Source organism: Denticeps clupeoides, chromosome 3 (assembly GCF_900700375.1).
Source record: "Denticeps clupeoides chromosome 3, fDenClu1.1, whole genome shotgun sequence".
In the NCBI taxonomy this organism is placed as follows: Eukaryota; Metazoa; Chordata; class Actinopteri; order Clupeiformes; family Denticipitidae; genus Denticeps; species Denticeps clupeoides.
The window spans coordinates 7,189,624-7,203,653 of record NC_041709.1 but is presented as its reverse complement, the minus strand read 5'-3'; the positions used below and the strand labels follow the sequence as shown (position 1 = coordinate 7,203,653).

The 14,030-nt window shown below is 41.6% G+C and overlaps 1 protein-coding gene across 15 annotated transcripts in view; it reads left to right on the top strand.

The window, feature by feature from the left end:
* Window positions 1-4,060, top strand: part of nrg1 (neuregulin 1) — a 68,274-nt gene extending 64,214 nt beyond the window's left edge. For all 15 annotated transcript variants that reach the window (XM_028971318.1, XM_028971316.1, XM_028971314.1 and 12 more), the window contains 4 exons: window positions 16-139; window positions 392-522; window positions 881-1,081; window positions 1,391-4,060. In XM_028971318.1, coding sequence (XP_028827151.1) covers window positions 16-139; window positions 392-522; window positions 881-1,081; window positions 1,391-2,159 — 1,225 coding nt within the window. In that variant the 3' untranslated portion in view covers window positions 2,160-4,060. The remainder of the gene's footprint in view (window positions 1-15; window positions 140-391; window positions 523-880; window positions 1,082-1,390) is intronic.
* Window positions 4,061-14,030: the final 9,970 nt, after the last annotated feature.

Below are 14,030 nucleotides of genomic sequence, written 5' to 3'. Positions count from 1 at the left end.
GTTTGCTCCGCCCAGAAAACAGAGGAAAAAGCTCCACGACCGCCTGAGGCAGAGTCTGCGTGAGCGCAGCGCAATGGCTGGGATGGCCAGTGGCCCTCAGATACCACACCCTCCACCCGAAAGCCTCCAGCTAGTCAATGTGAGTTTCTGCCCTCACCAGCCAGTGTCTGAAAAAAAGAGAATGTTGTTATTATTTTATGATATATTAACGTTGTGGCACTTATGCTGCTTCCTATTCCTAAAAGGTTCAGGGGAGGGCTTAGAATCAGCTGACTTTGCATTTTTATTTTGCATTTGGTGCAGAAACAACACTTGAGCCATGACTGTATGACCCAGTAATTGTGTTCTGTGCAGTTTGACTATTCCGTTTGTTATGTTGTGTGTGTTCCAGCAATATGTCTCTCAAAATGCCGTTCCCGCTCAGCATGTTATAGAAAAGGAAACAGAAACGTCCTTCTCAACAAGCCAGTGCACAACATCCACCAACCAGTCCAGCATGACCACGCACCCGTCCAGCCAGAGGTACCACAGCCACAACATGTACCCTCGCCATCATCCTTCCTGCTCAGTAGACAGTAAAAAAAAAATAATAATAATCTTACACTGGGAACATGAAGTGAAAACCTTTACAAGGAGTGCCAATTATATTGGTACTCCTCTAGAAATCGAAGTTTTTTACACAGCATCTTATAAGATGAGGAGATTTTAGAATAAAATGTGACAGTGGGATGTGTATTTTGAAACCTTTGTTAAGTGGACCGAAATCTTCTTTTATGAGCACAGTTTGGTCTGCAGCAATGGTTTAAATAAAATTTATGTTTCTTCAACGGCCCCCTGGATGGCACTGGGTCTTTAAATCCATCACTGTGGCCTTTCCTAGCTGGAGTAATGGGAAGAATGAGAGCATGTCGTCTGAGAGCCGCTCTGTCTTGGTGATGTCATCGGCGGAGGGCAGCAGACAGGGCACACCTTCCCACCGGGGACGTCTGAATGGCACAGGCGGCACCCATGATCTTGGCGCTTACCTCAGGAACACAAGGGACATGGCAGATTCACACAGAAACTCTCCCTACAGCGAGAGGTACAACACTCCACCCACAAAATCACTACCTGCTAAATCCACTTCAAATCCATTTGAGTGTTTAACCTCTCTGGGAAAAATATTCCCGACACCCCTTAATTTGATCATCCTCACCTAGAGTCCCTGCATGCAATGCAAATTTCTCAGTTTAATTCAGTTTAAGGATCTAATTCAGTTATGTACAGGATTTTTTAAAAAAAAAGGGACCGGCAGAAAGGGTCTGGACGTTTGGTCTCTAGGACCCAATATGGACCTCCATTTAAATGTGAATAATTGGGTGTAATGCTTTGTTTCTCTCTTTGTTTGAAGATATGTATCTGCCATGACGACTCCAACTCGCCTGTCCCCTGTTGAGCTGTTGCCCCCTGGGTCCCCCTTATCCCCACCCTCTGAGGTGTCATCTGCACCCTTCTCCAGCCTGGCCATGTCGGTGCCATCCATGGCAATGAGTCCCAGTGGCGAGGAGGAGCGGCCCCTCCTCTTCGCCAGCCCTCCACAGCTCCGGGATAAACAGCGTATGTGCCACAGCGGAGCTTCACAGCAGTGCAGCCGTAACTCAGCCCATTACAACCACGGGCAAGACGACGCCAGCTTGCCACCGAGCCCGCTGCACATTGTTGAAGACGACGAGTACGGAAGCACCCAAGAGTACGATGCTGTCGCCACAGTGACTGCAGGTACCACAGCCTCCCAACCACCACTCCTGCAGAGCCCCTCCTACAACAACAAGCTACCCAACGGCCAGCCTGCTGGCAAAAGAACAAAGTGCAATGGCACAGCAGCTAGTGCCACAACCCCGACAACAGCCCTGCAGGGCGGGGGAGAGGTGGCCAGCGAGAGCATCTCGGAGAGGAGCAGTTCGGAGGAGAGCGAGACGGAGGACGAGCGCGTGGGTGAGGACACGCCCTTCCTCAACCTACAGAACCCGCTGGCGATAGGAATTCTGGAGCTGTCCACCGCAGCACTGCTGCCGGCTGATGCCAGCAGGACTAACCCCGCCCTCCGCCTCTCACCGCAGGACGACCTGCAGACCCGGTTATCCAGTGTCATGGCAAATCAAGACCCCATCGCTGTATAGGAAAAAAACAAGACGAGAAGCTTCAAAAATACCTGTGTCTAGGGGGAAATAAGACAAAAAAGTTATATAGAGCCACCACTAAACCTTTATTTTCTATAAATTAAGTATATGAGGGAAAGAGTGGGAGAAAAAACAAACTTTTATTTTAGCGATGTAGTAAAATAAAATCTTTTATAAATATAATGTGTGCAGATGTGTTTGTGTCATGGAACAAAGTGCCATACACTTGAATTTTATGTAGCAGCAGTCACAGTATTTCATTGTCAAAAATATATAACTATATCAGTGGTGCCTTTATTTTCAGTTTGGTGAACTTCAAGGAACTTGTGTTTGTGTTTTATTTTTTAAACAATGAGCCATATATTCATTCAGCTGAAATTTAAAAGTACATTTATGTTAACAAAATTAAAACACCAGCAATATACATTTATGTGAAAGTTTTCAACTGCAAAGCATGTAAACATTTTCCTATTACATGGGAAAATACATGAATAAACAAATGGAATTTGCAATCAAATTTCTGAACTTTTGGCTTGATGAGCTAAATAATGTAAAGAATAAGATTTTATGTTGCTCATAAAATTCTCTAATGTTAGCGGCAGAATTCACTATTTCCTGCAAAGCAATATAATATAATCATGACTACACTGCAAATGTTAGAATATAAAATGTCAGATAAATTTCCTGTTCATTCTGGAAATTTAAACACATGGATGAATTTATGGCTCATGTTGTCTTACACATCTACAGGCTCTTAAGTAATGCATTGTGGGGAAAATACAGCACCTCTAAAACATTTATACATAAATGTATAGCTTGTTCTATAATGATGGAAGAGCTTTTTTGTAACATGTTTTGTTTTTTGTTGTTTTTTTTTTACAATTTTGACATTATTCTACTTTGGTTCATACATGTGTTACATAATTTAAAGTGTTATTTTTGTACATACATTTGCATTTAGAGGTCATTTCTTTTATAAAATGATTTTATGTAAAAGATCCTTTTATATCTTTATCTTTTTTAATCACCCCTCTATGTTGTGAATAGTCATGGGTACGTGTATGTGGTACCCTGCTGGAATAACAAACATATCTCAAAAATGTAGTATGTATACAACACTTCAGATACCCAATAATATTTTACTGCTTTGCAGCATTTAAGGTATAATGCCCGTATACAAAACTGACTTGACACTATAGTTTTACGTAGTATACACAATCCTTATAAGATGCATTTACTATATTTATTTATTTATTTATTTATGTATTTATTACATCTGCCTACTAGTTATCTATGTTCATATAGATTTAGATTAATTTCTTGTTAAAACCTTTGACTAACATCATGTGACTTAATGAGCACATATTGTAGAAGGTCTTGTTTCAGTTAATGACATTCACCACATGTTTAAAAATACCCCATGATGCATTGCTTTCCGACCCAGGTGTGTCTGTTGATTATTTGTAAATACACCATGCCAACCGTGAGTTCAAAGTTGCTACTGAAATATAAAATCAATGTCTTTGTGTTCTACAAAGGTTCGTTCCTGCAGACCGTCTCTTTACTCTGTACCTTGTTTGTGTAAATCCTTGTTTACTGTTGATTTTGCAATTGTAATCATGTCAAAGTATACATTCAGTACACTCGAATAGGTTGTTGCAGCAAATAAATCTAATGCTACTGTTCCGACACAACGTGCAACACAACTGACCAAGAGCCAAGCAAAGAAAGATAAACCATTGTTACAATCGCTGCATGAGCACACAAGGACAAAATGCAGGCATGTTCTGCACAGGCAGTGCAACAGGTGCATGATGGGAGATTTCAGACCTCTGCAATGGCCGCAGTTATTTCAACACCCCTCATTGAAATTCCATTAAAACGTACTCATTCTGATTTTTTCTTGTGTGGCATGTCAAGTACTTGACTAACGTCTGTGTATCATGGTGTGAAGAGCAGTACAGCATTGTACAGTTACCTGGACAACAAAATTTGTTTGCAAGTCAACAAAGGTGACAGTGCAAGATAAAAAGAATACAAGAGTACAAGTACAGACAGTATAAAACAGTAGAGGAGACACTGAGGGGAGAGGGCATTATAAATATAACAAAGTATATAGTATGAGTGAAACTATTAAATAAATGAGTGAAACTATTGCACATTTGCCAAGATATTGCACATGGTCTTAGTAGTGGCAGTGGGATGTATGTATTGGAGAATATCAGTGATCTGGTGCATTACGAGTTCTGACTGCCCGTGGGTAGAAGCTGTCCTTCAATTGATCTGAACCTTTTTTCCGCAGGGCAGTCATTTGAAATGGTGGTGGTTGGGATGGAGGGGGTCTGTTATTATTGATCTGGCACTGGAGAGACACCTAGAGCTGTCAATGGAGTCCAGGGAGTGGAGTGGACAGTGGGGCAGTGGTGGCCTAGCGGTTAAGGAAGCGGCCCTGTAATCAGAAGGTTGCCAGTTCGAATCCCGATCCGCCAAGGTGCCACTGAGGTGCCGCTGAGCAAAGCACACTCACTGCTCCCCGGGCGCCTGTCATGGCTGCCCACTGCTCACTCAGGGTGATGGGTTAAATGCAGAGGACAAATTTCACTGTGTGCATCGTGTGCTGTGCTGCTGTGTATCACATGTGACAATCACTTCACTTAACTGATCACCTTCTCAGTTGTTCTGGTGACCACACATGGATGGCATGCACCAGAACACTTTCAATGGTAGCTCAATAGAAGGACACCAGCACCTGTTTAAAAGGACACCTGTCTGCAATTTCAGGATTCTCAGGAAATGGAGGAGCTGCTGGGCAGGCAGGTGTCTTAGTAGTCCAAGACAGGACCTCTTAAATGTAGGTCCCGAGAAACTTAAAGAAGGTCACCCTCTCCACATTCATCTTTAAGTGGGGGGTTGGTTTTTGTCTTAAGGAAGTTTATGACCATTTCCTTGGTTTTCCTGGTGTTGAGGGTAAGGTTGTTGAAGTTGCACTGTTCTATGAGACGCTGGACCTCTTCTCTGTGGGTGGTGTCGTCATCATAAGTGATGAACCCCCACCAGAATTTGATGATTGGGAAGGCAGGGATGCATGGAGGTGCAGCGCAAATCCCTGTGGTGAGCCAGTGCTGAGTGACATGGTGGAGGATCTACAGTTGCCAACTTTGACAGATTGTGGCCAGTCAGTGAGAAATTTGATCCATGCACATGTGGCGAGGGGTTAGGTTGGAGGGGATGTCCAGGTTAGCCAGTTTGGCTATAAGGATGTCTGGGATGATATAAAATAAAAGTATAAAAGCTGAACTGTAATCAATGAAGAGCATCCTTACTGAAGTCCTTATAGGCAAATTGGTGGCGTGGCTGAGACATTTAGATCTCATTAGTTAAAATCTGACTTTATTACCTTACAAAGGGAACTGAAATGTGACAAGCTGCAGCCTGAATGAGGTTGCTTAGCAGCAGCTGGATCTGAGCTGTAAATGCATTTAAACATGTAAACTGGAAAATAATTGGAATAACACCCTTGTGCTATACCACGAGAAAGCGGCACTAGAGTGCCCAGTGTCCATGTCTCAAGGTATAGCATGACCTTGAATGTTGTTTTGGTTAATTAAGAAATCATATTGTCATATCACTGAATGGCTTTGCTATTCTGAAGCATGCATGTTGATGCATTTTCACATGATGTGTGGAAGGATGTGTCTGCAGTGGAAAGCGGCATTTCAGACTTGAATCTGGCTGCATGTTGATCCTTCCAACATCATTATGCTTTTCATTCAAGACATGCTAATTCAAGGGTTTTGGTCACCAGTTGAATTTATGCTTCATAAAACAGTGTATTTCACCCAAAATTGTCATTTTACTATGCTCACAGTTTAAAAGCAGACCATACACAAAACATAAAAAGGCTAAAGACATAGCACCATCTTGCATGCGTGTTACTGGTAGGTTTGGGTGTGAACTGGTCGTTGTCAACTTAACAACGACACTCAGTGACAGGGACCTTTACTGTTCCTTTCACTGAGTACCTCTTACTGGCCACAGGTTATTGAGGTTGACCTTGGTATTACAACTCAATCTGGGCGTAATTCACAGTTCATAATTAGTAGTAAGGTGACAGATGGGACATATATAGGCCAAAGTGAAGTATTCAGTTGAGGACTGAGCAGACTGTCACCTTAACAATAAAATAGCAGAGGAGGTCTCTCTCACATGCACTGCTAACCCCATCATATCACATAGGCAGCACTATTTAACACAAAAACACACAGGGCACCGGTGGGGGGAAATCTGTGCAATAAAACCTGTGTATTTTGCAAAAATGTGGTCCCTACTTTCATGTAGGTCCCTACATGTAGGTCCCTAGGTTCATGTGGTCTCTACGTTTCATGGCCAAAGGTTTTGAGAATGACACAAATACTGTTTTTCACAAAGTTTGCTGCTTCGGATATTTTGCCAGATGTTTCTGTGGTATTGAAGTATAATTACAAGCATTTAGGCTTTAATTGACAATTCCATCAAGTTTATGCAAAGAGTCAATATTTGCAGTGTTGGCCCATTTTTTCAATGTTTTGTTCCCTGAGCCACTTAGTTATCACTTTGGCCTTATGGCAAATGGTGCTCCATCATGCTGAAAAAGGTTCTTCCCCAAACTGTTCTTGGATGGTTGGGAGAAGTTGCTGTTGGAGAATATTTCGATACCATTCTTTATTCATGGCTGATTTTCTTAGGCAAAATTGTGAGTGAGCCCACTCCCTTGGATGAGAAGCAGCCCCACACATGAATGGTCACAGGATGCTTTACTGTTGGCACGAGACAGGACTGATGGTGGCGTCACCTTTTCTTCTCCAGACAATCATTTTTCCAGAAGCCCCAAACAATCATAAAGTTGCTCCGAACTTGCTCAGTGAGTCTTCGCCTCGCTGTGCATGCAGATACACTGGGCAGGGAAACAGCTAATACTGGAACCAATTACGGGCAAGTTGCATGAAAAGGAAATCAAAGAGGGCATTTTCTGCTTCAGCGTCCGCTGAGAGCCCATCTCTCTTGGGAATAAACATGACCTTGGATTCTTGGAGAACTGGGAAATGAGGCATTTTCCTTCTTCTCTAGCAGTTCACACAAATGAGGGTAAACATTAAAAGTGGACCATCAGCTTCCTGCCTTCATTAAAGTCTCTGGTGTAACAAACATTGTTGGTTGCATACATTTTGAATGAATTTGCATAGATTACATAGTTTAATTTTTGATGCCAATTTTTGATAGGCACAGTGTATCTGGCTATGTGATTTATTTATTGTCAGCTTATTATATCTTCAGTTGAAATATCTATGAAGAACGTGTTTTTGATGCTGGAGTTGGAAATGTTTCATTTGGCAGGAGAAATGAATTGCATTCTCTGATTCCTTTGAAACCTTTGAAGTTTGTTGGAACATTCAGAACAAACATATTGCGTGAAGGCTACTGAATACCCAGACCTGTTTCCTCAAATGGATTTTGTCTTTTACTTTAATGTATGTGAAATGGGCAGCACGGTTGCACTGCAGTTAGCAATGTGGCCTCACACCTCTAAGGTCCTACCTTGTGTGTGTGAAGGTAGTGCCAAGTTGAGAGGAGGTGGATACTGTCCTGCTACAGATAGTTTGGAAGGACAAACTAAAAAAGAGAGTGAGGCCCACCTTGTGTGTGTGTAGTTTACATGCTTTCTCCATGATTGGTGCTGGTTTCCTCTGGGTTCTCCTGTTGCTTAGCCCACTGTCCAAAGCCTTACACACTAGGTGCATTTGCCGACTCTGAATTGTCCATAAGTATGAGAATGTGAGTGAATGGTGTGTGTTTGAGCCCAAAATGGGGCAGGCACCCAGCCCTGCACCCAGTTTCCCAAGATGATTGACGTGAGTATGTGTAATGAGAAGGTTCTTGTATTCATCAGTCACTTCTTATAGTGTAAATGTAGGTACATATATCATTCCTCCTTTTCTCTCACTTTCCTCTAGTGAAAAATGTCACAGTTCCTAACTGCAAGGTTATTATGGGAATCTTCAGTGACCGCAGCAGCAACTAGATTACACAGTTGCCAGAAAGTTCATCAAAAGGTGCAGTTCTGGGATGTTGAAATTGATGTTCTCAAGCAGCGGTGACTGCTAAAGCTCGATGAATTTTTTGACCATGCATTGTAGCCAAGTATGAATTAATTTTCTGATAAAATGAATTTGAATACAATGAATTTAAATGCAGTTTTAATAAGTGATTCAAAGATACAAAGTTATCATGAATGCTTCTCACAACATCATCTATGCAGTCCAGGTCAGAGTCACAGGGAGTTGCATTTAAGTTGAAGAAATTGGCCACGACACACACTAAATAACCCTACAGGGGATTCCACAGTGAGTCAACGGGCAACCACCTGTGTTTAGTTGTAGGAGGAACATCTACATCAACATGCAGTTTGATTAATGCCTTTGTTTGCCCTTGATGCAACGCTTCAACTTTTCCACTTTGCTAACCATCTGGAAAGCTGTGCTCCACCTAGATTCTCGCTTCTTCTGAGAGAGACACCCTCTTTTTAAAGAGACATGGTTGCTGCAGAGTTTGCTTTCTGGCAGGGCCTCCACTGGGGGCTTTGCTTGTGTACTGAGTTCCTAATTGGAGCAAGTGAGTAACCCCTCAGGAGCCCAATGAAAGTGTTTATCATTGTTTTTTCTACAGCTGTTGCACAGTTGCTGAGGAAACTCCCATCGGAAGCTAGTGCCGAGTTGAGAGGAGGTGGATACTGTCCTGCTACAGATAGTTTGGAAGGACAAACTAAAAAAGAGAGCAATTTAATGAAATTAGATATTGGAGAAATATGCACACACGATGTCCACGACTGAAAACTGCAGTTTCAAGTTCAGTTTATTTGTCACCTAGTTATACAGGGTACAACACACAGTGAAATGTATCCTGAACCACTCTTATTGTATTGTGCAACTTTAACTCTAGGCTAGAAGTTAATGTTCAACATGAACAATAAACACGTACATCGCTGTGCAGTGGATATGGAGGAAGAATAATAGAAAAGATTAGGGAAGTATAGTAAAGATTATAAAATAAACCGTAATACACTGTGAAATCCGTAGAATAAATTGCAGTATACAGTGATTGTCAATGTCCAGTGTGAACCACTGCAGATGTATGAGAGTTGTAGAACAGAAGTGTGTGTTCAGGTCAAGATGTGACTTGTGGTGGCATATCCTGGTTGAGAAACTCCTCCTGAGTCTCTCAGTCCTGGCCTTGGTGCTTTTTAGTCTCTCGTTTGATCTCAGAAGCTGAAACAGGTTGTGGTTGGTGTGTGATGTGTCTTTTGCAATGTAGAGCTTTGCAATCCTAGTCACTGCTGTTACAAACCAAGAGTTAAAACTCTTTGTTAGAATGCACCTGCACAAACCACAAACTTTCTCAGCTGTCTTACATAGTGTAGATGCTGTTTTGCCCTTTTGGTTTAAGGTTGGATGTGTTCCATGTCAGGTCCTCCGAGATGTGAACAGAGATCACATTCTCCACTGGACTTCTGCTGGACTTCTGCTAACAGGCTTGTAGTCTCACTGCTGTCTGCTGCTGAAGTTCATCACCAGCTCCTTGGTGAAAGTGAAAGTGACACAACGAAATGTGTCTTCTGCTTTTAATCATCACCCTTGGTGAGCAGTGGGCAGTCATGACAGGCGCCCGGGGAGCTATGTTAGTCATATTCATTTAATATACGTTCATTTGCACATACTGCAACACTTAATACACAAAACCTGCACAAGAGGACAGAAAGCTTCTCAAGATAAACCAGAAACCAGAGCACAATCGGAAAAGGTGCACATACAGGCGGAAACAGATGAAGTGGGAGTGTGTAGGCTACTTTACTGACATGTTCAGTTGACAAGACCACAGTATGAGCGAGCTAATCCACTCTGAGAATTTTAACATTGCCCGAGGCCACCACTTTGGGTTGAATGGTTCTCTGCCTCTGTGTCATAAACACACCTTTCCATTAATTAGCATTCCTGTAAAAATGTGCAGCAATTTAGCCATGCCTTTCCCACAGCAGAACCGTTACACACGTTCACTCAATATTATAGTTTTCAGTAATGAGCTGAGAAAGTTAATAATCTTCAAAAAAAAAATCTTCAAAAGTCGGCAATTAACATCCCACCCAAGGCAAAAACCTGGACGTCCTCACATCCCACAGGTCTTAATCAGGACACTTCCTCTCTTCCCTCCCCCACAGAAATGTGGACATTGTTCAAATGGACAATGTTCGGCCCTTCCAGGAAACTGGTGAATTTTTTTTTAAGGAATCATATGATGATTCTTCCGTGTCATTCCCTGGATGAATCCACAGTTTGAAATGACTGAGCATAATGGCCATATTACAAGCCTATGATATAAACCGTTTAATAACCTCGTTTGGTATGTAAGGTAGTTAAAAGGACACAGCAAGGAGCTCCTACAGGCACTGTGTATTGTCCATATCATATAATTAGCTCAGGGTGAAAAGTAGGCCTTCAGACCAGACATGTGATTGAGGCTAAATGTCTTTATTTACTGAGGTAAGGTCAAGAAACTCAATAAGTGCTATATTTAGCCAGCAGCTATATTACACGTCCTGGGAACTCTAGCTCCGGCGTGGAAAGCTCAGTACGATGCATTTCAAATGAGCTACTGGCACCAGGGTGCCAGCAAGTTGAACCAATTATGTTCAAAATGTGCAACTAATAAATTCATTAGTTAAGAAATTTGTTGATTCATTATTTCGGGATTTTTTTAGCTATTGTCAGCCATGGTATTGTTGTGTTTCTTTACTGTGGTGAACACTTTATTATACTGCCAATAACAATCTAGTGATTTTAAAATAAAAATCTAAATGTGTAACAATAGTTTTTTGGTGAAATCCTTCGGTCAAGATCACTGTTTCAGGCTTTTCTGTGTAAGGTACGTTTCACAAGGAACTTTTTTATGGTGCTTATCTGCCTTCTTGTACGTCAGTGGCTGCAGAACCAGTTAACCCTGCATTAAGTAAATTAAGTTTGTGGATAAGACCGCTATTGTTGCACAAGGCCATGCACAGCAGGCAGCAGCCTGGTGTCATGGTTTTGCTAATATCACTTGAAATGGTGATTCATTTTTGGAAGCACTCTTTCATTCTTCCTTGTATTGAATGAACACTGAGGGAAAAAAAAGAAAAGAAAAAGAAACAGGGACCCTCAGCACTTCCTGTGAAATGTATACAGATTCTGCGCTGGCAGCATTATCCAAGCCATTAAAACTCCTTGGCTAATGTGTTTGCCTGTAAGCTCCAAAAGGTCAGGGCAGGTCATCAGGCAGCATCTGTCCTCTGTGAGGATCTGTCTACACAGATCCAGAGTGAAGATTCAGGCAGGATATTTTCTTGACAGCCAATCCAAGGCTCACAAATGTGCCTCAGTGAAAACACTCATGTTACAGGAAGTCCCTGTTCAGATTATCTCCCAAGTGTCGCTGTTTAATGATAATTTCTGCACTGACACATGCTACATATATCTTGCCCAAATGTCACATTTTTTTGTATGTAAGGGTGCAACACTCTATTTTGTATTAAGATCAGTGAATTATCAATCATTACATTTACATTTACAGCATTCAGCAGAGGCTCTTGTCCAGAGCAACGTACATCACTGCTTTGATCTTGCATTTATCAGACACCCTTATCCAGAGCAACTTACAATCAGTAGATACAGGGACAGTCCCCCTCCCTAGAGTCACTCAGGGTTAAGTGTCTTGCTCAGGGACACAATAGTAATAAGTGGGCTTTGAATCTGCGACTTTCTGGTCTTCTAGTTCATAGGTGAGTGTCTAACCCGCTAAGATACTGATATCTATGATCTTCATATCTGTATTGCAAGAATTAAATCAACAACTTTCGTTCAAAAGAAACCTCCTTCGAAGTCACATACCAATCACTTATTGATAATATGTACCTCAGCTCAGTAAATTTGTTAAATAAAATGCCATTTTTAATATGTATATAATATAACAGTCAGTCAGTATCGTTAGCAGATATTACGAGCTATTAAACCCACAGATGAATCATTCCCTTATGACTTGATGTCCCTAATCTTTGAACATTGTTCTGTATGGGCAATGTAGAAGATCAGAATTTGCCATACAACAGTATACATTATATCTTACATAAATAGTAAGAGATACACCCAACACCCCGTTCTAAAGAAGATCAAGGAGAGCTAATTAGTTTAGAGTTTTAGTATAATGAAGCTTCTCAGGAGAAGCATTTTCATTTTGTGTGTCCAAACCTGGTAGTGCTGCAGAAACAGCACATTACAGCATCTAATTACAGCACACCACAGACAGATAGATAGACAGAGAAAGAGAGAGAAAGCGATTTTAAGCTGTCTTTCTGTTTAGATTGGCTTCTTTTCTTTTGTAATTTCTGTAAATAAATACATGCACCAGCACCAGACAGCGGGTGTGTTATAGAATCCCTGGTAAACAACAGAAAAAAATATGGATGAAACATCTAGTTCTACAAACCCAGCAGGCACCCTGGAAAGTGGTGCACGGCATGTCATATTTTTTTAGAATTTTGTCAAAATTATAATTATTCAATTATAATTGAATAATTATAAAGTAATGATTTGTTTGAATCCCAGGCTACGGGTCTGTGTGTGTGGAAGGGTGTGTGTGTGTGTGTGGTGCAAACACTTCTTTCACAAGTTTGTGAATAATGCAGAAACATGCTGATCCACTGAGTGGCAGGAAATAAGACACACGGTCACATGAATTATTTGTTGTCAGGAAGCCTCTAAATGCATGGAGCAGCACAGGGACCGATCTAGAAACGTCTTCATTGACCACAACCACCACATTCCGGATCCAACATGTGCCATTTCTTCAATGCCATTTCTTTCCTTCACATGACCACGTTTGGCTGCCAGGCAACTGGCTGCTCCTGCTTTTTTGGTGATGTCAATTTGACAGTTTCAAATTCAACTTAGTGATGCAGTAAAAGCATCCAAATGCCCTTCCATCAGACCGCAGTGCATTCACGGTGAAATGGCAGCATTTCCTTGTCTTTCGTGTTTTTTCCCCATAATGCTGAGCTGTGTGCTTTTTAAGGAAAGCTGTGTCGGGTACAGAAAGGCTCTCCTATGTACAAGCAAGAACATTTAGCGACTATTATGAAAGATCAATGATGCTGAGGGGTCAGTTTCCTTCTCAGACTGATACAGTGTACTGTACACCCAGCATTTTAAAAACCAGCGTACGTTTTTTAGCACTGAGAACAGTGGTACAAAAGTGGACTTATGTAATAGGTGTATGGAATTGTATAGAGTAGCATAGAATAATGTTTACATAAATTTGGCATCAAGGTTTATAGTGAATGAGCCGCATTTTTGCCAAATCAGCGTTTTTTGTTGAGGTTATTAGGGCTTTAAAAGCTGTTTTTTTCAGCTTTCCCCATTTGAAGCTAAATTTCTAGAGGTTCTCCTCCCTGTGAGTTTTAGTGACCAGAATGATTTGCCTTTGTGTTTCGAAATGTTCCCGCCTCTGTATTATTGGTTCCGTTTTGCCAACACCGGAACTTCAGTGCCTGAATCAGCTTCCAGGGGATCTGAAGAAGCAGTCTTCACAACTCCTCCAAGGCCTGCAGACTTCATCCTGCTGCCTTCTCATCCAAACAACGATGCAGCACTTTGTTGTTAGTGCCGCTGTGTTCTTCCAGCTTCTTCTTGCTACAAACCTTTTCAAAGTCACTGCACACCTCTTCATTCAGGTTCTTAAATAATGCGGGATGTCTTCAACCATTCATTTAGAATCTGTTTTCTGTGGAGAGACGTGCCCACAGTAAACTGC